The sequence below is a fragment of the Arachis hypogaea genome, chromosome 6 (assembly GCF_003086295.3).
Source record: "Arachis hypogaea cultivar Tifrunner chromosome 6, arahy.Tifrunner.gnm2.J5K5, whole genome shotgun sequence".
Classification (NCBI taxonomy): Eukaryota; Viridiplantae; Streptophyta; class Magnoliopsida; order Fabales; family Fabaceae; genus Arachis; species Arachis hypogaea.
The window spans coordinates 84,245,673-84,267,257 of record NC_092041.1 but is presented as its reverse complement, the minus strand read 5'-3'; the positions used below and the strand labels follow the sequence as shown (position 1 = coordinate 84,267,257).

At 34.8% G+C, this 21,585-nt stretch overlaps 1 protein-coding gene and 1 non-coding gene across 3 annotated transcripts; both read left to right on the top strand.

Moving 5' to 3' along the window:
• Positions 1-800: 800 nt before the first annotated feature.
• LOC112696792 (protein sym-1-like) lies at positions 801-7,199 on the top strand. 2 transcript variants are annotated; one of them, XM_025749660.3, is made up of 7 exons: positions 801-1,290; positions 1,785-1,872; positions 2,516-2,610; positions 2,941-3,013; positions 3,124-3,216; positions 3,336-3,422; positions 5,536-6,455. In XM_025749660.3, the coding sequence occupies exons 1-7, from the start codon at positions 980-982 to the stop codon at positions 5,611-5,613; spliced, it is 825 nt and encodes a 274-aa protein (XP_025605445.1). In that variant the 5' UTR covers positions 801-979; the 3' UTR covers positions 5,614-6,455. The 2 variants fall into 2 exon arrangements, with proteins under 2 accessions (XP_025605445.1, XP_025605446.1); XM_025749661.3 differs by having other exon boundaries at positions 840-1,290; positions 5,960-7,199.
• Positions 7,200-20,437: 13,238 nt separating this feature from the next.
• LOC112700464 (small nucleolar RNA R71) lies at positions 20,438-20,541 on the top strand. Its single transcript, XR_003153372.1, has one exon. It is a non-coding gene; the product is annotated as a small nucleolar RNA R71 (small nucleolar RNA).
• Positions 20,542-21,585: the final 1,044 nt, after the last annotated feature.

Here is a 21,585-nt window from a genome sequence, read left to right as displayed (position 1 = left end):
ATAGGTATAAATTTAATTAAAATCTAATTCTTTCTCTTCTCCTTTTATACTCATCATTCATTCTTATATTTACTATATAAATCAACATTCACTTCACACATTTTCTTTATCTTCTCTCACATAATTTTATACCTCTTTCTCTTTTTCTCTCTTTATTCTTGCTAATTTTTTACACAACTAAAATTTAGTTGATAGCCAATTTTTTTTTTAATTTGCTAAACATATGTATTAAGTGATTATGTGATTATATTTATTTTTTTATGTAATTATACTCATAAGTTATATTGACACACACACATATATATATCACTTTTTTTCTTTTAATAAATTATATTTTTAAATATTATTTAATAGTAACAATATTATTAAAAATACACGTTGTCATAATTCATGAAAAATAAAATTAAAAAATTGAATGTCATTTTTAATTATAAAAATATTAATAATATTCATATTTGTATTTTATTTAATAATTTTATTACTGTACCATAGTATTTAAATATAATCTAAAAAAGATAAAAAAATAAACAAAAGTAACTATTTAAAAAATAAAAATAAAAAATAATTATATAAAATCAAATAAATAAATTTCAATTGAATATTTTTATTACTTATAGTCTAATTTATGTATAATTTTATTTTTTATAATTATTAAATTTTGAACTGATTTTTTTATTTTAAATTGTTATTTATCATCAACAGTTATAAAATATAAATTAATTTTGACATAATAAATTTTAAATTTAATATTATTTATATATTATCTAATATATATTCCTAAGTAATATTTATAGCATTTTAAATTTATTCTATATAGTATAAGAGTTTTGGAACCCGCAGCGGCAAGGCGCCAAGTGGGCACTGGCTAGTGCCATCGCTGGCGGCAAAAACGGAAGTGGTGGAGTCGAGTGTAAGTGTAACTCTGTAAGCACTCAGCATTCAGCAAAGACCTCTAAAACCTCTAAAACTCTGCGAAACAATGGCGTCAGTGACTCACCACTCCCTACTCTTCACTAACCTTTCTTCTCAACCACTCATTTCCTGTCTTCCTTCTTCTCCAATATCCCGTCTTCCTTGTACCCAATCCTGCGCTCACCCTTCTCTCACCTCCACCTGCTCTCTCCCTTCCTTCGTAATCAATCTCCGCTTCCGCAATTCCCGCCTCTCTGCCCTACCCGACGACGCTTCTGGCGGATCTCGTGGACCTGGAGGCTCCGATTCCGGCGGCGGTAGTGGCGGCGGCGACGGCAGCCACGCTGGTGGAGGAGATAATTCGTCATTCTTGTCATGGTAATAATCAATTAATCATACTTAGGGATTAAGGGATTTGTGTTATTCTTGTTAGTGAGAAATGTTTCTCTTTTATATTAATTATTATTTTTTTTACCTCTCGTAACAATGTTTTGTTTGGATGCAAAACAAGTTAACTGAATGAACTCTAGTATAGCAAATTGAAGTCACTATGTTATCATCGGTCGGTAGTGGGTTTTATGTATATGATATTCGTGATTAGTGACTGCAGCTTCTTTTTTTTTTTTTTTGTCAAAAATTAATGTTTGATGTGCACTGGGGGATCTAGAAAACAGAACCCTGGGGTGACTCTATGAAAGAAACAATGGTTGAAATTTTTTCAAAAAAAAAAAGGATAATGACTGAGCATTAGAGAATACAGATCACTGAAGCAAAATGATTAAAGATTCAAAGGGTTCTTCTTTCAGTCTTCAGGGGGATTTTTTTTTTTCATTTTTTTGGAAATCTAACATAACTTCACCTGTTCACCACAGGTATTTGGCTGTTCTTGGAAAAAACCCTGTTGCAGTAAAAGCTATAACATCTGCAATTTTGACACTAATTGGAGATTTGATATGCCAGGTATGCTGTCCCTGTTTCCATTCTTTTGTTGAAGCATATGCATTTCCAGATCTTTATGACATGAAATGCATGAGATACATACAGATAAATTCGTATAGAAACTTTATTCTACGCCATGGAGGCATGATTCAAGTGCATTGCTACCTTATGGTATGTGGACAAAGGACTGAATAATGTAAAGGTTTCTAGGAATTCAAAGCTTATTTATTCCGAATAGATGATGGCTAACAACTTTATTATAAAAAAAAAAAAAAAAGAAAGAAGGTGAAGAAATCTGTACTTTTCTTTTGTGCATGGTTTATATCAACTTATGGTGTTGCCAATATTTTTTACTGCTCTGCATGGGGATCAGATGTTATCATGGAGGAATCTGAAGTTTAATTAGTGGAATGCTACGGGCTAACCTAATTATTGTCTATGCCTTATGTGTTGTGATATCTTCTTTTATTCTGTCATTCATATTGTTGCTTTCTGAATTTTATCTATTTTATCAATTTAAGCAAATCCTCATTATCAAGGTCAACATGGCATCCACCTGAATTTGATTTTTTGATGTGTATCTTTTAAAATTCAATGCTTAATTTTCTATTTGAAAATTTGTGATTGTATGCACTCTCTAAGTATATTCAATTTATTTTCGTAGCTTGTAATAGACCAAGTGCGGTATTTGGACTTGAAGAGGATGTTTAATTTCACTCTGCTTGGTTTTGTCTTAGTAGGTCCAACATTGCATTTCTGGTAGTGCTCTCGAACCCATTTTATAGTCATGCCTGAAATTCAACTAATTCTTTATGTTCTTTCGAATTTGATCAATTTTTAACTAATGTTAAGAAATATCAATGCAACTATCATGCTTTCAGAAATACTAATGCAATTATCGTGCTTTAAGTTATGGTTCTGTTCTGAAATGCAGTGCTTTTGTGTTGATAAATTTTCAAATTTTTAATTTCCCCAATTAATTTTTTTTACTAGGATAATTTCCTTGTATATTAGCATGGTCCCTCAAGCCCTGATAAAGGCAAAGTTGTTAATTCATTATCTTACCTGATTCTTGCTTTGAATCTTCAGGTACTTGTATCTAAGTAAATTGGTTACACTACCTGGAGCATTGGGTGCACTTTTGCGTCTTGTAATTGATCAGGTAGGAAAATTTCATCGGCCCCAACCCTACAGTGTACTGTTACTAATCAATCATTAACTGTGTGCTGAGTTTGGTATTTTAATTCTGAGCATGGTGAAATATGATTGCAGTTCTTATTTTCCCCCGTATTCATTGCGGTTTTCTTAGCTACATTGGTCACACTTGAGGGAGGGCCATCACAAGCTATCCCCAAACTTAAACAGGTGTGGTTAATGGTTTTAGGCTTTTAGCTTGTACATTCATGTAAAATGTGTATACAAAGAGGAATATTTCCATTGTAGCATTGGAAAGTGCGTATTCATCCTCAAATTTCATTTTGCAGGAGTGGTTTTCTTCTGTTGTGGCAAACTGGCAATTATGGATACCTTTTCAATTTCTCAACTTCAGATTTGTTCCGCAGCAATTCCAGGTTAGGCTGACTAACCAAACAATATATATATCACTTTGAAACTTGTTTGAGTTAAAATCGTTGCTTACGAATGCTAGTTTAATACTGTTCTTTATTCAAATTCATTTGAGTGCGCCCCCTTTCTGTATTTAGTCAATTGCATCTAATGAGATTTCAAAATGCATCAACTTTCTAGTTTTGGTGAATTGCATCACATAACCCGTCTATTAGTTGAACAATAAAGAACATCCTACACGATGACGACATTTTTGTTTTAACATTTCTATTTTTCATCTTGCAATTTGTTTGGATGGCTGGTAGGAGTTTGAAAGTCCTATATCAGTTCTCTTCACACAATGCATTTGCACCATGCTAACTGAATTTCCATCCTCAACCGCCCACTTTTATTCCGACTCTTTTTATCATTTCACTATGAACGGCAATGGTTATGAATGAAAGCAGGGATGTTATATGTGGGGGCTTAGAAGATTTTCAAGCTGCGGGAACGTAATCATATTTTGCCGTACACCCAGGGGGACTGAAACCATTCCTGAATTTGTTCTTATTGCGAGTAATCCCTGTCCATACTCGTCTATATGAGCTTTGTGCTATCCCATTACACTTTGGCTTAGTTTGGTAAAGCTTATACTTTTTTAAAGTAGCTTATGATAACTGTCTTTTAAAATACAGTTTTTTAAAAGCTGCAGCACTTTGGTTTGGTAAAATCAAATTAAAAAAATGACTTTTTAATAAGCACAAGCACCACAATTGTATCTGGTAAAACAGCTTTTAAAACTTAAAAAAATTATAATAAACATGTTTATAACGAAAAATAATTTCTTCTTTCAAATTCTTTAAAATTTTATATAATATTTTAAAATAAAATAATTTTAAAATAAAAATTTCATAATAAACGTAAATATAATAAATAAACTCTTTTATTTTTTAACTTTAAAATTTTATATAAGTATCATAAAAATTTATTTTATCCTAAACATCATCATTAAAAATACTAAATTACCTAAATCACTATAACCTAATTTTTTCCACCAATCAAACTTGATGCTATATTATTTCGAACTATTTCCATAGTTCCAAGAAACTATCACTTAGAGACTAATAGTTTAAATATTTACTTGATTTACTCTCTGTACTAATATAAATAGAGTTATCATTAGTCAATAATAAAATTTGTATATAATTCAATGTTAGTACTGGGTACTAACATTTCAAATAAACTATATATATTGGCTCACCTTTACCGATCACAAAAGATGGGACACATTTCAAATAAACTACTCTTATGATTATATATCTATATTTACATATGTATATACATGTTATTATAATTTTGACTAATGTTCATGCAAGGAAAATTTTATGATTGGTTTTCATAAACAAAGTCAACATCTTCACATTTTAAAGAACAGATAAAAAACAAACATGATAGATTTACTGAAAAAATACAAAAACAACGCACAAAAAAATAATATAAATAGATAGAAGTTCATACCTAATATGTGATAGAGATGTATTTGTGTTGAAATTTGTGAAAATTAGGTTGAAAAATAAAAAATATATGAAGACTGTATTAAAATTTGTTAAGGTTAGGATGAGAAGTTAGAAATACATGAGGAATAATAAAATTTGATAAGCACAAGACAGTTTTAAAAAGCTCCTGCTTAGATGCTTTCAAAAGTATCCCTAACTTTTAAAAGCACCAAATTCAAAATGAGGTACTTTTTAAAAGCACAAGTACCTCTTGGAAAAGCTTTACCAAACCAAGCCTCCATTAACAAAATAACTAACCATCACTCCCCTACTAATTTAAACTCTCAACCCTAAACTCACCTATTGACATACGCTTGTTTCAACTTGGGGCTTAAGCTGCCTCGGTACCCCTGGCATAACGAACACAAATCAGCATGATATCAATATGCCATTATTCTTGAATTAGTTTCATTGAGGAGTTATCATGCGTCTGAAATTGGAGTTATCAAAATTTTGACACTTAGTGATATTTTTCCCAAACGGTTTTCATTGGCTGTAGCACATAAAGTTTTCTTCAATGTTCTTAGATCTACTACGTTTTCTACTGCTGAGATTAAAAAAAAGCATGTGGAAACGATTTCAGGTCCTTGCTGCTAATGTTATTGCTTTGGTATGGAATGTTATTCTCTCATTTAAGGCGCACAAAGTTGTTCAAAAATAGGCAAGCTTCATGTTCAGCGAATGCAGAGGACCTAAATTTAACTAGCCTCATTATTTAAGGAATTCTAATGTATATGAGTGAGGCACCAAGCAAAAGATTTTGACCTTTCCAAATTGTATCTGGGCTTTTTTTGTATGCAGATTATGGTAATATAATTTTTTTGTCATAAATTACACACACAAACATTACACGAGCTTGACAAAAAAAAAAAACATTAAACTAGAAATTAAAAAAACAAAGGCAACATTCAAGACAACATCAGCACTAGCAGCAGAAGCTCAAGCATACAGAGAGGCTTTAATTCTAATTAAAAATTTACAGATAAGAAACTGTATAATTGAAACAGATTGCCTACCTTTGGTTCAAGCAATTAAGGCAAGAACGCCCTTAGCTGAGGCAGACGCAATTATCAGGGATATCCTCCAACTGCTGGAAGAGGCTCCGGATGTGGGAGCTACTTGGACTCCACGAGAAGGTAACTGTTTAGCTCACCAACTGGCAGCGATGGCAGCGGGGAATCAGCTTCAGAGGCAGTGGTCAGTTTTTCCGCCTGAACAAGTAAGGAATACCATCAGACGAGAAGCAGGATTCGCAATCCTTCACCATAATCAATACAAGCGATTGCAGGACCACCAGGTTTCATTTTCAACCAGCTTTCAAGGGAGACAAAGGGAAGAGGGGTTACCTGGGAGGGCAGAGGCGGAAACCGGTCACGGGAGCGAAGCTGGAGGGGAAGGGCGTCAGCAACCCATGAACTCGAATCGGCCGTTTAGTGGAAGCAGCAGCATCAAAACCATCATAGGGAGAAAGGCTAGCAGAGACGAGGCAGACAAACAAACAAATTTACAAGAGAATGCACAGCAGAGGAGGAGATGCGGCTGCGTCTTGACCGTGAGACCAGGAAGCTCAAGACAGACCCAATTGTACAATCGCGAGCGACATATAAGCAGACCGGCGACGATGGAGATCTCTGGCAAATCTGAAGCGGAGGTTCGGCGAGCCCAAGCGGAAGACATCTTGGAGGCCGATCAGCCTGCACAACGCCCCCATGCATAAAGAGTTCGAGCTTCTAGCGAAGGGGGTTGACATTTTTGCGAGCATGGAAGCGGAGAGGAGGATCGAAGGGAGTTGGGTCGTCGGGGTGGGTCTTAGGCTAGGTCGGGTTCCGGGTGTAGGGTCGGGTCAGTTTCACTGGCCCAGATCCAGGACCAAAAAAAAAAAAAAAAAAACAAAGGCAAAAACAGGAACCAAGGGACAATTGAACAAGTCTACATATGAAAACTTGGTTGAAGTAGAATGTCAGAAAGCACAAGAAGCAAAGCAGGGTTGGGCTCTCATGTTTATTTCATATCTACAATTTGGGTTGGTTTAGTGGTTAGTTCACTAGTTCGCTTAAGTAAACTGTTGATATTTTAGTTATAGTCATCACCTTTTAAGTTTAAAAATGGGCGAAATCAAAGTGTTCTCAATGATGCACTTTTATCAATTAAGTATTTAAGAACAAAAAGAAAAAAAGGTAATAATAATACACCTTTATTGTGGTTTTTACAATTTAATTTTAACATGTCAAATATGAGTTAATACAATTTTGTCCCTGAAATTTGAGGTCGGAATTAAATGGATCTCTAGAATTCCAGTTAATCCAAATTGGACATCTAAATTTATAATCAAAATCCGCGTTAATCTCTGGGCTGAATTTTGTTAATAATATGTTGATTTAGTACGTTAACTTCTTGTAATTTGAATTTTTCACTTAAGTTTTATGTAATTTGATTGCGGCTTTGAGAGTCTTAAAATTTTTAAATTGAACTTGTTATTGTTGTTTCTGTGAGAATATTGGGAAATGGAGAGCCAGTGAACCTTTTAGAATCTCTAGTAGACTTCAATCATAAAAATCAGGTGAAGAATCCAAATTGTGGCAAGCTAGTGTGCAAAATCAGCACACTGTTACACTTTGTTTGGATGTTTGATGGAAAATGAGAGGAAAGAAAATAAGAGGAAAGAAAATGAAAGGAAAGAAAATGAAAGGAAAAGTGGATTTCTTTGTATATTGTTTGGATGTAAAGAAAATGAATGGAAAGAAAAGAAGGGAGAAAATTATAATAGAGTAAAATTACATTATTATCTTTACATATATTATATATAAATTATAACTTATTAATATATTTAAATTATTTTTTCAATAAAAAAATCTTTTAAATGATTTTTTAAAATTTTAAATGTCATAAACAAAAAGTTAAATATTTGTTTTTCAGACAAATACATATAATAAAACACCAAGTAGAAGAAAAAATAAAAGTGAGTTAGAGATTTTATTTTTTGTTATTGAAAGGGTAAATATGGAATTTAACATTGTTTACTCTCCCTTTTCAGTTTTCATCGCAATAAGGAGAAGAAAAAATTTATATGGGTCCCACACTTCCGTTTTTGTTTTCCACCCATTTTTCACTCTAATCCAAACAAAGAAAAATGGGCTTTTCCATCCATTTTCTCTCTATTCATTTTCCTTCCTTCCAAAATCAGCTGTTCCAAACAAAGTTTTAGTGAACATCAGTTCAAGAGATAACTGTCTAAACTTAACACTTGTCACTCCTATTATATATAAAGAGATAAGTAGTAATAAATAGGTGATTATAGCGTACAGAGACTCTTTTCTAAAGAGCTAAAGATATTCTCGATCCTTCAACGCCATATTGACACGTGCAACTATGCTCTTTGATAGAGAGCAGCATGGCAGAGATTACTGCATTATTGTCAGGGCTGTTTTTTTTGTTTGATGAATTGGACAATCTTAAATTTTAAGTATTCCAATGGATTGGACAACTTCCAATCTTAGATACACAATACATATCTATACACTTCTCACATACTTATTAATTTTTTTTCGATTGCAGCTAGTAGGACTCGAATCCGAGACCTTTACGATGGAGAGGGGACATAATACCGTGTGAGCTATGGCTCAGGGTTGGGTTGTGATGGAGCTGCGGTTCAGTCTACGTGACCAGCTGCTAACCCTGTAATTTTCCATGTTGGGCTCCGTTCTATTTAGGCAATGGACTATAGGGATTGGGCTTAATGGGGTTGTGAATGGATTTAAATATCACAATCCTGGCATGTTAATGGTTGTGAGAAGAATAGTGAATATGGATTGAGTAGCTAAATATGTTGTCTCTTAATGTGTTGCTCTAGAATTTAAATTTTGGTGATGATCAAGTAGTAAATACTTTTAAATGTGTGTGAGTGTATGCTGCGTGTGAGAGAGTAATATAATGGCTAGAATTAGGAGTTGTTCAATTCATTTGAACAAAAAAAAAAAGTATGAAGTTTATATCAAAAAAAAAAAATAAAAAATAAAAAAGGTATGGATTGAAGAGGAGAATTGTTAGAAATGACAAGACTCTTTAGTGAAGAATTATAAAACAATAATTAAAAAAAAGGAAAGATTGCATAATTCATACTAATCTCGATCCCTAATAAAAGAGGAAGTAAAGTTAAGTCTGGTTTTTGGCCTAAAATAGTGTCTATATTTAACATTGCTCTCTACGTGATTATGTAGAGTTGTCGAAGTGCTAATAATAAGGACTGCCCCAAAGGCAAGCATGTTTGCGACATGGCTATTTTTTTGTAGTTACCATTTTGCATAAATTTGATTAGTATTAGCCATTAGGTGACAATAAAACCACATTTGAGAATCCAAACATGCAATGCGGATTTTAACATAGTGGAATGGGGTCAAACAAGAACATTTTATCTTCTCACATCGTCATTTTTCCCTTCCAATTTTATCTTCCTCATCTTTCATTGGAAAAAGTACCTTCTCAGTATCCCCATGCTTCCCCCCCCCCCCCCCCCCCCTTTTCTGTTGATCAATATGAATACTGTTCCAACTTCACCTATATCAAATCTTATCTCCCTCCAAACCCAATGTTAATTAATTAGGCTTGCCATACAAATGCAATAAACAGGCCCAAACACTTCTATCCAAACCCAACATAAATAAATCCCGTTATGTGAAATACCAAAAATAAAAAAAATCCCGTTATGTGATACAGCAAGCGGCTCCACCACCCATCTCATTCCAGACAACCTCTACACATGTCATCCAACCTTGCAAGAAATAAAAATCTCTTTATATTTTTATGGAATTGCATCTATACACTAGAACCACCTATAATAAAAATATATACTTGTTAGACATGTTATTACTTATTATTAGGCCTTCCAATTATTAAACTTAGATATAAGACCACAACTTGCTAATTCATTAAAATTTGACCATTTTTAAGTATAAATTAGTCAAACTATTCTTTTTAAGTTAATAATATTATAAATCTGTATTTTTGTCAAAAATAACATTATATTTGTGGATGGAAGACGTAACACATCAAATAACCTCAGTGGCTCAGTATATGGCTTGTCTTAGAAAATTGTGGCTCAGTATATATGGTTTGTCTTAGAAAATTAAAAAATAAGAATACGTTTGGTTTGCATTTTTTTAATATTTTTTATTTTTTAAATTTTGTAAAAAAAATTAATAAAATTTTATTTTTTATTTTTATCTCTTTTTTTATTTTTTATAAAATCTAAAAATAAAAGATATTAAAAATAAAAATAAAAAATAAAATACAACCCATACCCAACCTAACTTTTCTTTAGCTTAGAAGTTACAAGTAGAAAAAAAAGGCACGGAATAATACGCCCCAATATACATAAAGATGTGGGGTCGGAGACCAGATATTAATAGCACGACTTTGTAAGAATACACCTTTCCTTTCCTTTGATTTTTCGTCGATCATATCCATGTCAAGTTTATAAAGATGATGATTATATTAAAGTGATCACCATAATCATTTTGTTATTGATGGAAGAAAAAATGTACCTTGACTTTTTATCCAGAAAAGGTGTCCTGATTAATTCTAAAAAAAGTAAAAAACTGAGATACTAATTAAATTAGTTATCTAGTTTTTATTTGATGATCAAATTGGTTTTTTTATTTTTAAATTTGATTAAATTAGTCCTACAATTTTAAACCGTAAATTTAAGTTATTTAAAATTCGTTACTTCCTAAAAAAAAATTTCCACTGTGATTCTAAATATTTGTTTAGTTTAATCAGTCCTCCAAAATTTTCTGTGATTATTTCCTTTCCCCTTTTTTGAATTTAGCCAAGTGAAAGAATAGCAACTTCATCTGAAAATGATAAAATAATACATAGTGGAATAGTCGTTGTTATTTTTTCTATTAATAAATTGAAATAAGGGAACCCACAATCAAAACAGGTTATACAAATATTCAAAACTAGTAAAAGAATTACACCCGAACAAAATAAATAGACAAACAAGTTTCAATTCATGTTACTTATTTTTACTTTGAGCATCGATTGCAGCAAACAGAGAGAAGATGCATGCACCTATGGTGTAGGGAAATATTCGACAAACATGTGAATCAGGGTTCGGGAAATTTGAGGTTGTTCCTTCTTATTCAACTTATGTCAGAACTTAGTAAGACCCAAACGTCTTCAATGGGCAACAGGATTCCTTCTCAGTGTTGTAGCTGCAAGTGGCTTCAATAATTTGACATCAGAACAAAAAAATAGACAACGCCTATTCTATAATGCTTATTTTTAAAATTAAAATTCAATTTTGATGTATTGTAAAATAATTGCGTATTTAATTATATAATAACATGTCAATAAAAATAATTATATTTTATATTAATAGTGTAAATAATCATTTAAAACAATAGTTATAATTGAATGATTATGTAAATTATTTTATATTGTTAGTTTATTAAAAGTAAATTTTTAAAATTATACAAACTAGTAAATGTTTCAAAAAATAATGCTATATAACCAACAAAATTTATTATTTTTAGTTATTACTTTGACTAACACTTAACACTCATATACTAAATTTGGGGAGAGAGAAAGAGTTGTAAAAACTTTTGATTTGGAAATAATATTCAATTTAAAAATAGTGGGATGAATGCAATAGTAATTACATCACACTCATATACTAAAATGACATGATGGTTGCTTTCATCATGTACAGTCATTTAAGGATTTGATTTAAATTTCGTATTGCCTTGCGCCACTCAATTTCGAAAGTGAGTTCTTCGACGTTTCTTAGTGTCATGAAATTCGTTATTCACTTTGAAACGGAGAGAGTGAAGGAAGGGTGGAGTGGATGAAGTGTAGGGGAGTAGACTCCAACTTATGGCCTACAAGTTTTTTTATTTTAGAAAAAAGAAACCATCTTGACCAATATAAGTATTAAGATTGGCCCAACATAAGCCTAAAAAAGTGGCTAATGTATTGAGTCATTGGTCAAATTATTGAAAAGAATTTATAGACCCCAAAAACTATATTGAAGAGAATATGGACATAAAAATTTATTGAAAATGATATTTTTATTATATGCCCATGAAATGTCAGAACTAAAGTAATGTAGTTAATTAGTAATCAAGAAGTTGAAATGTTTAAACTTTAATTTTTAAAATATTTTAAACAAAATGGCTATTGTCATTTTTTGTGTCTTTTTTTTTTGGTTTAAAACCTCTCCTTTATATCTATTGCTACTCCTATTTAACTAGCTATCATTTATTTAATTTTAAATTTTCCAAAACTTTGAGTAGTTGCGTATTACTCTTATAATAATAAGTTGTTGAAAATACATGGTGAATTTGCATTCTACAATATGTATATATGGATCAAATATATGAATAAATGTTAATAACATATACTAGTACTATTTAGTTAGTAATTATCAAACAATTATATTAACAGGTAAATTAGGAACTTTTTAATAATAAAAAAACATATTTACTAATTTATTTAAAATTTAAAGTTATTATAATTATAAGTATTATTTTATTATTATGTAGTCAGATACAATTTCCTAGTAAAAAATTGCATAATAGAAGAAGAACGCTATAGCATAGTCCTTGCCAGCACAATAATAACGAAACAGATATCCCACAAAACCGTAGGTGTTGTTTGTGAAATCGTTGGGACAATTATAAAACAACACAAACAGTCTCTACACGTACACTTTCATCAATTGCTAAATTTTGACATTTGAGAGAATAGAGAGAAAAGAAAAGGAGAAAAAAAGAAAAAAAAAGTTGTTGATGCAATAACTCAGAGTATCCACATCAACCATTTGAATGAAGATAAATATATTGCGGGCCACATTAACGATCAAGTTAGAATAATTTAATTTTTTTCTTATATTATAATTGTTAGTTGGTTAGGTAATAGTTATAAGTTTAGAATAACTTTAATATATTAGGGAATAGATTTTTATAAATATATAGATTAGAAAAAATTTAAAATTTAATGTAAAAATCTTTGGATTTAAACTATATGTTGTAGATTAGTATGACATGAGATAAATGTTAATTTAGTATATTTTTAGAGATGTTTTACATAATAGGTCTTATTGGTAACATTGGTTAAAATTTAATATAGAAATCATTGTATTTAGGCCAATTGTTGTAGTTTATTATGATTGAGATGGATGGTGATTTATGGTTGATAGAGTTTTAGGGATGTTTTACATAACATGTATTATTGTTAGTCGTGGTTTAAATTGAGTTTAATGTCGAAATTACACAAAGTCGGTGGGTTCTATTTTCAAAGATGAATAGGGACTCATAAGAAGAGTGACCTCCTGATGCATTGTTGCTTTATTTAGAGGAGGTTGGTTTCGCTCATGTAGCTTGAGATAGAGATTTTTACTTTGACAACTCACTCCTATCAGCCTTTGTCGAGAGATGGCGTCCACCCATTTGTTCCAGGTACTGTGGGGTGAGTGTACCATCACCCCAAAGATACTCCTTATCACCTTGGCTTACATATGTATGTGGATCTGGTAGGAGATTGTAGCCATAATTTTCAGATTTATTGCGATCGTGACACATGAAAAATGCTTGAGGAGGCACTTAGAGCGTTGGGGCCATGCCAGAAGCCATAGGAGGGTGTGTGACTAGCCAACTCTTTCACCATTAAGATGACGTGGTTGAAAGCTCACCTGAGATAGATGCCTGCAGATGCTACACTAGATGTATGGTGGACGAAATTGTGATCAATGTTCTAACTATTTTGTATGAAATCATTATTATGGCACCAGTTGAATTCACAATTCCGTTCAACTAACCAGCAAGTGTACTGGGTCGTCCAAGTAATAAACCTTACGTGAGTAAGGGTCGATCCCACAGAGATTGTTGGTATGAAGCAAGCTATGGTCACCTTGTAAATCTCAGTTAGGCAGATTTAAATTGGTTTATGGATTTCGAAAATAGAAATAAGAAAATAAATAATAAAAGGGATAGAATACTCATGCAGATTCATTGGTGGGAATTTCAGATAAGCGAATGGAGATACTGTATGGCTCAAGGACGCCTGCTCTCCTACTGCTTCAACTCAATCCTTCTTACTCCTTTCCATGGCAAGCTGTGTATAGGGGTTCACCATCAGCGGTGGCTACTTTCAATCCTCTCGGGAAAATGATCCTATGCGGCTGTCACTCGCACGGCTAATCGTCTGGAGGCATCACCCATGGTTGATGGCTACATCCCATCCTCGCAGTGAAAACTACGCTCACGCACTCTGTCACAGCACGGCTAATCACTGGTTGGTTCCTGCGCCTACTGGAATAGAATCCCTTGATTCTTTTGCGTCTGTCACTAACGCCCAGCACTTGCAAGTTTGAAGTACGTCACAGTCATTCATTACCGGAATCCTACTCGGAATACCACAGACAAGGTTAGACCTTCCGGATTCCCAGGATCCTACTCGGAATACCACAGACAAGGTGAGACTTTCCGGATCCTCATAAATGCCGCCATCTATCTAGCTTATACCACAAAGATTCTGTTGGGGAATCTAAGAGATACACATTCAAGCTCGGTTGCATGTAGAACGGAAGTGGTTGTCAATCACGTGCGTTCATAAGTGAGAATGATAATGATCGTCACTTTTATCATTACATTCATCATGTTCTTGGGTACGAATGAATATCTTGGAATAAGAATAAGAGAGATTTGAATAAAAGAAAATAGGATTGCATTAATACTTGAGGTACAGCAGAGCTCCACACCCTTAATCTATGGTGTGCAGAAACTCCACCGTTGGAAATACATAAGTGAAAGGGGTTCAGGCATGGCCGAATGGCCAGCCCTCTCCATGATCAAGTGACCGAATGATCAAAGACTTAAAGTGGTCAAAAGATGTCTAATACAATAGATAAATGTTCTATTTATAATAAACTAGCTCCTAGGGTTTACATGAGTAAGTAATTGATGCATAAATCCACTTCCGGGGCCCACTTGGTGTATGCTTGGGCTGAGCTTGATTAATCCACGAGCTGAGGCTTCTCTTGGAGTTGAACTCCGAGTTATGACGTGTTTTGGGCGTTCAACTCCAGATCATGACGTTTTTCTGGCGTTTAACTCCAGACAGCAGCATGAACTTGACGTTCAACGCCAAGTTACGTCGTCAATCTTCGAATAAAGTATGAACTATTATATATTGCTGGAAAGCCCTGGATGTCTACTTTTTAACGCCATTGAGAGCGCGCCAATTGGAGTTCTGTAGCTCCAGAAAATCCATTTCGAGTGCAGGGAGGTCAGATTCCAACAGCATCAGCAGTCCTTTTTGTCAGCCTTCTTCAGAGTTTTGCTCAAGTCCCTCAATTTCAGCCAGAATTTACCTGAAATCACAGAAAAACACACAAACTCATAGTAAAGTCCAGAAATGTGAATTTAACATAAAAACTAATGAAAACATCCCTAAAAGTAGCTCAAACTTACTAAAAACTACCTAAAAACAATGCCAAAAAGCGTATAAATTATCCGCTCATCACAACACCAAACTTAAATTGTTGCTTGTCCCCAAGCAACTGAAAATCAAATAGGATAAAAAGAAGAGAATATACTATAAATCTCAGAATATCAATGAATATTAATTTAATTAGATGAGCGGGACTTGTAGCTTTTTTGCTTCTGAATAGTTTTGGCATCTCACTTTCTCCTTTGTAGTTTAGAGTGATTGGCTTCTCTAGGAACTTAGAATTTCGGATAGTGTTATTGACTTTCCTAGTTAAGCATGTTGATTCTTGAACACAACTACTTATGAGTCTTGGCCGTGGCCCTAAGCACTTTGTTTTCCAGTATTACCACCGAATACACAAATGCCACAGACACATGACTGGGTGAACCTTTTCAGATTGTGACTCAGCTTTGCTAGAGTCCCCAGTTAGTGGTGTCCAGAGCTCTTAAGCACACTCTTTTGCCTTGGATCACGACTTTAACCACTTAGTCTCAAGCTTTTCACTTGGACCTTCATGACACAAGCACATGGTTAGGGACAGCTTGATTTAGCCGCTTAGGCCTGGATTTTATTTCCTTGGGCCCTCCTATCCATTGATGCTCAAAGCCTTGGATCCTTTTTACCCTTGCCTTTTGGTTTTAAGGGCTATTGGCTTTTTCTACTGCTCCTTCTTTTTCTTTCTATTTTTTTTTCGCCACTTTTTTTTTTTCGCAAGCTTCCTTTTTCACTGCTTTTTCTTGCTTCAAGAATCAATTTCATGATTTTTCAGATCATCAATAACATTTCTCTTTGTTCATCATTCTTTCAAGAGCCAACAATTTTAACACTCATAAACAACAAGATCAAAAATATGCACTGTTCAAGCATTCATTCAGAAAACAAAAAGTATTGCCACCACATCAATATAATTAAATTAAATTCAAGGATAAATTCGAAATTCATGTACTTCTTGTTCTTTTGAATTAAAACATTTTTCATTTAAGAGAGGTGAAGGATTAATGGATTTTATTCATAGCTTTAAGGCATGGTTACATACTAATGATCATGAAGTAGAGACACAAAACATAGATAAACACAACATTAAAAACTGAAAACAGAAAGAAATAAAGAACAAGGAATGAATCCACCTCTAGTGGCGTCTTCTTCTTGAAGGACCAATGATGTTCTTCAGCTCTTCTATGTCCCTTCCTTGCCTTTGTTGCTCCTCCCTCATTGCTCTTTGATCTTCTCTTATTTCTTGGAGAATGATGGAGTGCTCATGATGTTCCACCCTTAATTGTTCCACATTATGGCTCAAATCTTCTAAGGAGGTATTGAGTTGCTCCCAATAGTTGTTGGGAGGAAAGTGCATTCCTTGAGGCATCTCAGGAATTTGTTGATGATGAGCTTCCTCATGCACTTCTTGAGGGCCGTGAGGAGCTTCTCTTGCTTGCTCCATCCTTTTCTTGGTGATGGGCTTGTCTTCTTCAATGGGGGTATCTCCCTCTATGATGACTCCAGCTGAGTAGCACAGATGGCAAATAAGGTGAGGAAAAGCTAGCCTTGCCATGGTGGAGGACTTATCGGCTATTTTGTAGAGTTCATTGGAGATGACTTCATGAGCTTCTACTTCCTCTCCAATCATGATGCTATGGATCATGATGGCCCGATCCACAGTAACTTCAGATCGGTTGCTAGTAGGAATGATGGATCTTTGGATGAACTCCAACCATCCTCTAGCTACAGGCTTGAGGTCCAGTCTTCTTAGTTGGACTGGCTTGCCTTTGGAGTCTATTCTCCATTGGGCTCCTTCCACACATATGTCCGTAAGGACTTGGTCCAACCTTTGATTGAAGTTGACCCTTCTAGTGTAGGGGCGTTCATCTCCTTGCATCATAGGCAAGTGAAACGCCAACCTCACATTTTCCGGACTAAAATCTAAGTATTTCCCCCGAACCATTGTGAGGTAGTTCTTTGGATTCGGGTTCATACTTTGATCATGGTTCCTAGTGATCCATGCATTGGCATAGAACTCTTGAACCATCAATATTCCGACTTGTTGCATGGGGTTGGTTATGACTTCCCAACCTCTTCTTTGGATTTCATGTCGGATTTCCGGATTCTTTTTGAGCTTGAAAGGGACCTCGGGGATCACCTTTTTCTTTGTCACAACATCATAGAAGTGGTCTTGATGGCTCTTAGAGATGAATCTTTCCTTCTCCCATGACTCAGAGGTGGAAGCTTTTGTCTTCCCTTTTCCTTTTCTAGAGGATACTCCGGCCTTAGGTGCCATTGATGGTAATGAAAAAACAAAAAGCTTATGCTTTTACCACACCAAACTTAAAATTTTGCTCGCCCTCGAGCAAGAAAGAAAAGAAGAGTATAAGAAGAAGAAGAAGAGAAGATGGGAGAAAGGGGAAGAAGTAGGTTCGGCTATGTGGGAGAAGAAGGGGTTGTGTTGTGAAAAATGAAGTAGAAGGGAAGGGTATTTATAGGGAGAGGGAGGGTGGGTATTCGGCCATTTTGGGTGGGAATGGTTGGGAAGTTGAATTTGAATTTTATGAAGGTAGGTGGGGTTTATGGGGAAGAGTGGGTTGATGTGAATGGTGAATGGGGGAATTGGGAAGAGGAATTGAGGTGATTGGTGAAGGTTTTTTTGGGAAGTGTGATGTGGGAAAGAGTGAAATGAGATTTGGATTAGGAGAGTGTGATTAGGATTAAAAGAGAAGGTGGGAGTATGGTAGGTGGGGATCTTGTGGGGTCCACAGATCCTGAGGTGATCCTGTGGGGTCCACAGATCCTGAGGTGAAAAGAAATACCATTCCTTCACCATATAGGCATGTAAATTGCCTTCGTGCATCATTCTGGCGTTCAAACACCCATTGGTGCACGTTCTGGGCGTTCAACGCCCATGTAATGCATGTTTCTGGCGTTGAACGCCAGTTTCATGCTTGTTGCTGGCGTTTAACGCCAGCTTGTCTCCTCCAGGCACATTCCTGGCGTTCAGCGCCAGGATGTTGCTTGTTTCTGGTGTTCAGCGCCAGAATGGTGCTCTGTTCTGGCGTTGAACGCCAGCCAGATGCATCTTACTGGCGTTGAACGCCAGTCTGCGCTACCTCCAGGGTGAACAATTTTTTTTCTTCTGTTCTTGACTCTGTTTTTAATTTTTTTGATTTTTTTCGTGACTCCTCATGATCATGTACCTAATTAAACACAAAAATAACAAAGAAACAAAATAAAATAAAATTAGATAAATAAAATTGGGTTGCCTCCCAACAAGTGCTTCTTTAATGTCAATAGCTTGACAGTGCTTTCATGGAGCCACTAGGTGATCAGGTCAATTTTAGTGTGTAATCCCAACACCAAACTTAGAGTTTGGATATGGAGTTTGAACACCAAACTTAGAGTTTGGTTGTGGCCTCACAACACCAAACTCAGAGTTTGACTGTGTGGGCTCTTCTTGACTCTGAACTGAGAGAAGCTCTTTATGCTTACTCTCTTTTGTCACAGAGGGATGGCCATGTGCCTTAAACACAAGGTAGTCCCCATTCAATTGAAAGACTAATTCTCCTCTGTTGACATCTATCACAGCTCCTGCTGTGGCTAGGAAAGGTCTTCCTAGGATGATGCATTCATCATCTTCCTTCCTAGTGTCTAGGATTATGAAATCAGCAGGGATGTAAAGGCCTTCAACCTTTACTAGCATGTCCTCTACTATTTCATAAGCTTGTCTCATGGACTTGTCTGCCAATTGTAATGAGAACAAGGCAGGTTGTACCTCAATGATCCCCAGCTTCTCCATTACAGAGAGTGGCATAAGGTTTATCCCTGACCCCAGATCACATAGAGCTTTTTCAAAGCTCATGGTGCCAATGGTGCAAGGTATTAAGAACTTTCCAGGATCTTGTTTCTTTTGAGGTAGAGTTTTCTGAATCCAAGTATCTAGTTCACTAATGAGCAAGGGAGGTTCACTTTCCCAAGTCTCATTACCAAACAGCTTGGCATTCAGCTTCATGATAGCTCCTAAATATTGAGCAACTTGCTCTCCAGTCACATCTTCATCCTCTTCAGAGGAAGAATAGTCTTCAGAGCTCATGAATGGCAGAAGGAGATTTAATGGAATCTCTATGGTCTCTAGATGAGCCTCAGATTCCTCTGGATCCTTAATAGGAAACTTCTTCTTGCTTGAAGGGCATCCCAGGAGGTCTTCCTCACTAGGATTTTCGTCCTCCTCCTCCCTAGTGCATTCGGCCACTTTGATTAAATCAATGGCCTTGCACTCTCCTTTTGGATTCTCTTCTGTATTGCTTGGGAGAATACTGGGAGGAGTTTCAATAACTTTCTTATTCAGCTGGCCTACTTGTGCCTCCAAATTTCTAATGGAGGATCTTATTTCATTCATGAAACTGAAAGTGGCCTTTGACAGATCAGAGACAATATTGGCTAAATTAGAAGTGTTTTGTTCTGAATTCTCTGTCTGTTGCTGAGAAGATGATGGATATGGCTTGCTATTGCCTAGCCTATTGCGTCCACCATTGTTAAAGCCTTGTTGAGGCTTTTGTTGATCCTTCCAAGAGAAATTTGGATGATTTCTCCATGATGGATTATAGGTGTTTCCATATGGTTCACCCATGTAATTAACCTCTGCCATGGCAGGGTTCTCAGGATCATAAGCTTCTTCAGAAGCTGCCTCTCTAGTACTGTTGGATGCATGTTGCAATCCATTCAGATTTTGAGAGATTATGTTGACCTGTTGAGTCAACATTTTGTTCTGAGCCAATATGGCATTCAGAGCATCAATTTCAAGAACTCCTTTCTTCTGAGGTATCCCATTATTCACGGAATTCCTCTCAGAGGTATACATGAATTGATTGTTTGCAACCATGTCAATGAGTTCTTGAGCCTCTTCAGGCGTTTTCTTTAGGTGAATAGATCCACCTGCAGAATGGTCCAATGACATTTTTGAAAATTCAGATAGACCATAATAGAATATATCTAATAGGGTCCATTCTGAAAACATGTCAGATGGACATCTTTTGGTCAACTGCTTATATCTTTCCCAAGCTTCATAGAGGGATTCACCATCTTTTTGTTTGAAGGTTTGAACATCCACTCTTAGCTTGCTCAGATTTTGAGGAGGAAAGAATTTATCCAAGAAGGCAGTGACCAGCTTATCCCAAGAGTCCAGGCTATCCTTAGGTTGTGAATCCAACCATATTCTAGCTCTGTCTGTTACAACAAAAGGGAAAAGCATAAGTCTGTAGACTTCAGGATTAACTCCATTTGTCTTTACAGTCTCACAGATCTGCAAGAACTCAGTCAAAAACTGATAAGGATCTTCAGATGGAAGTCCATAAAACTTGCAGTTTTGTTGCATTAATGCAACTAGTTGAGGCTTAAGCTCAAAGTTATTGGCTCCAATGGCAGGAATGGAGATGCTTCTTCCATCAAACTTGGATGTTGGCTTTGTGAAGTCACCAAGCATTCTCCTTGCATTATTATTATTATTATTTTCGGCTGCCATGTCCTTCTCTTGTTCGAAAATTTCTGAAAGGTTGTTTCTGGATTGTTGTAATTTAGCTTCTTTTAATTTTCTCTTCAGAGTCCTTTCAGGTTATGGATCAACTTCAACAAGAGTGCCTTTTTCCCTGTTCCTGCTCATATGAAAGAGAAGAAAACAAGAAAAGAAAGAGGAATCCTCTATGTCACAGTATAGAGATTCCTTTATGTTAGTAGAAGAAGAAGGGGGTAGAAGAATGAAGAAGGATGAATTCGGATTTTTGGATGAAGAGAGGTGAAGAGAAGTGTTAGTAAATAATTAAATAGAATAAGAGAAGAGAAGGGAAATTTCGAAAATAATTTTTTGAAAAAGAGGTTAGTAATTTTTCGAAAATTAAAGACAAAATATAATTAAAATTTAAAATTTAAGACAAAAAGAATTTTTGAAAAAGAGAGGGAGAATTTTCGAAAATTAGAGAGGGATAGGTAGTTAGTTGGTTTTGAAAAAGATAAGAAATAAACAAAAAGTTAGTTAGTTGATTGAAAAAGATTTGAAATCAAATTTTGAAAAAGATAAGAAGATAAGAAGTTAGATAAGATATTTTGAAATCAAATTTTGAAAAAGATAAAATTTTTGAAAAAGATAAGATAAAAGATAAAAAGATAA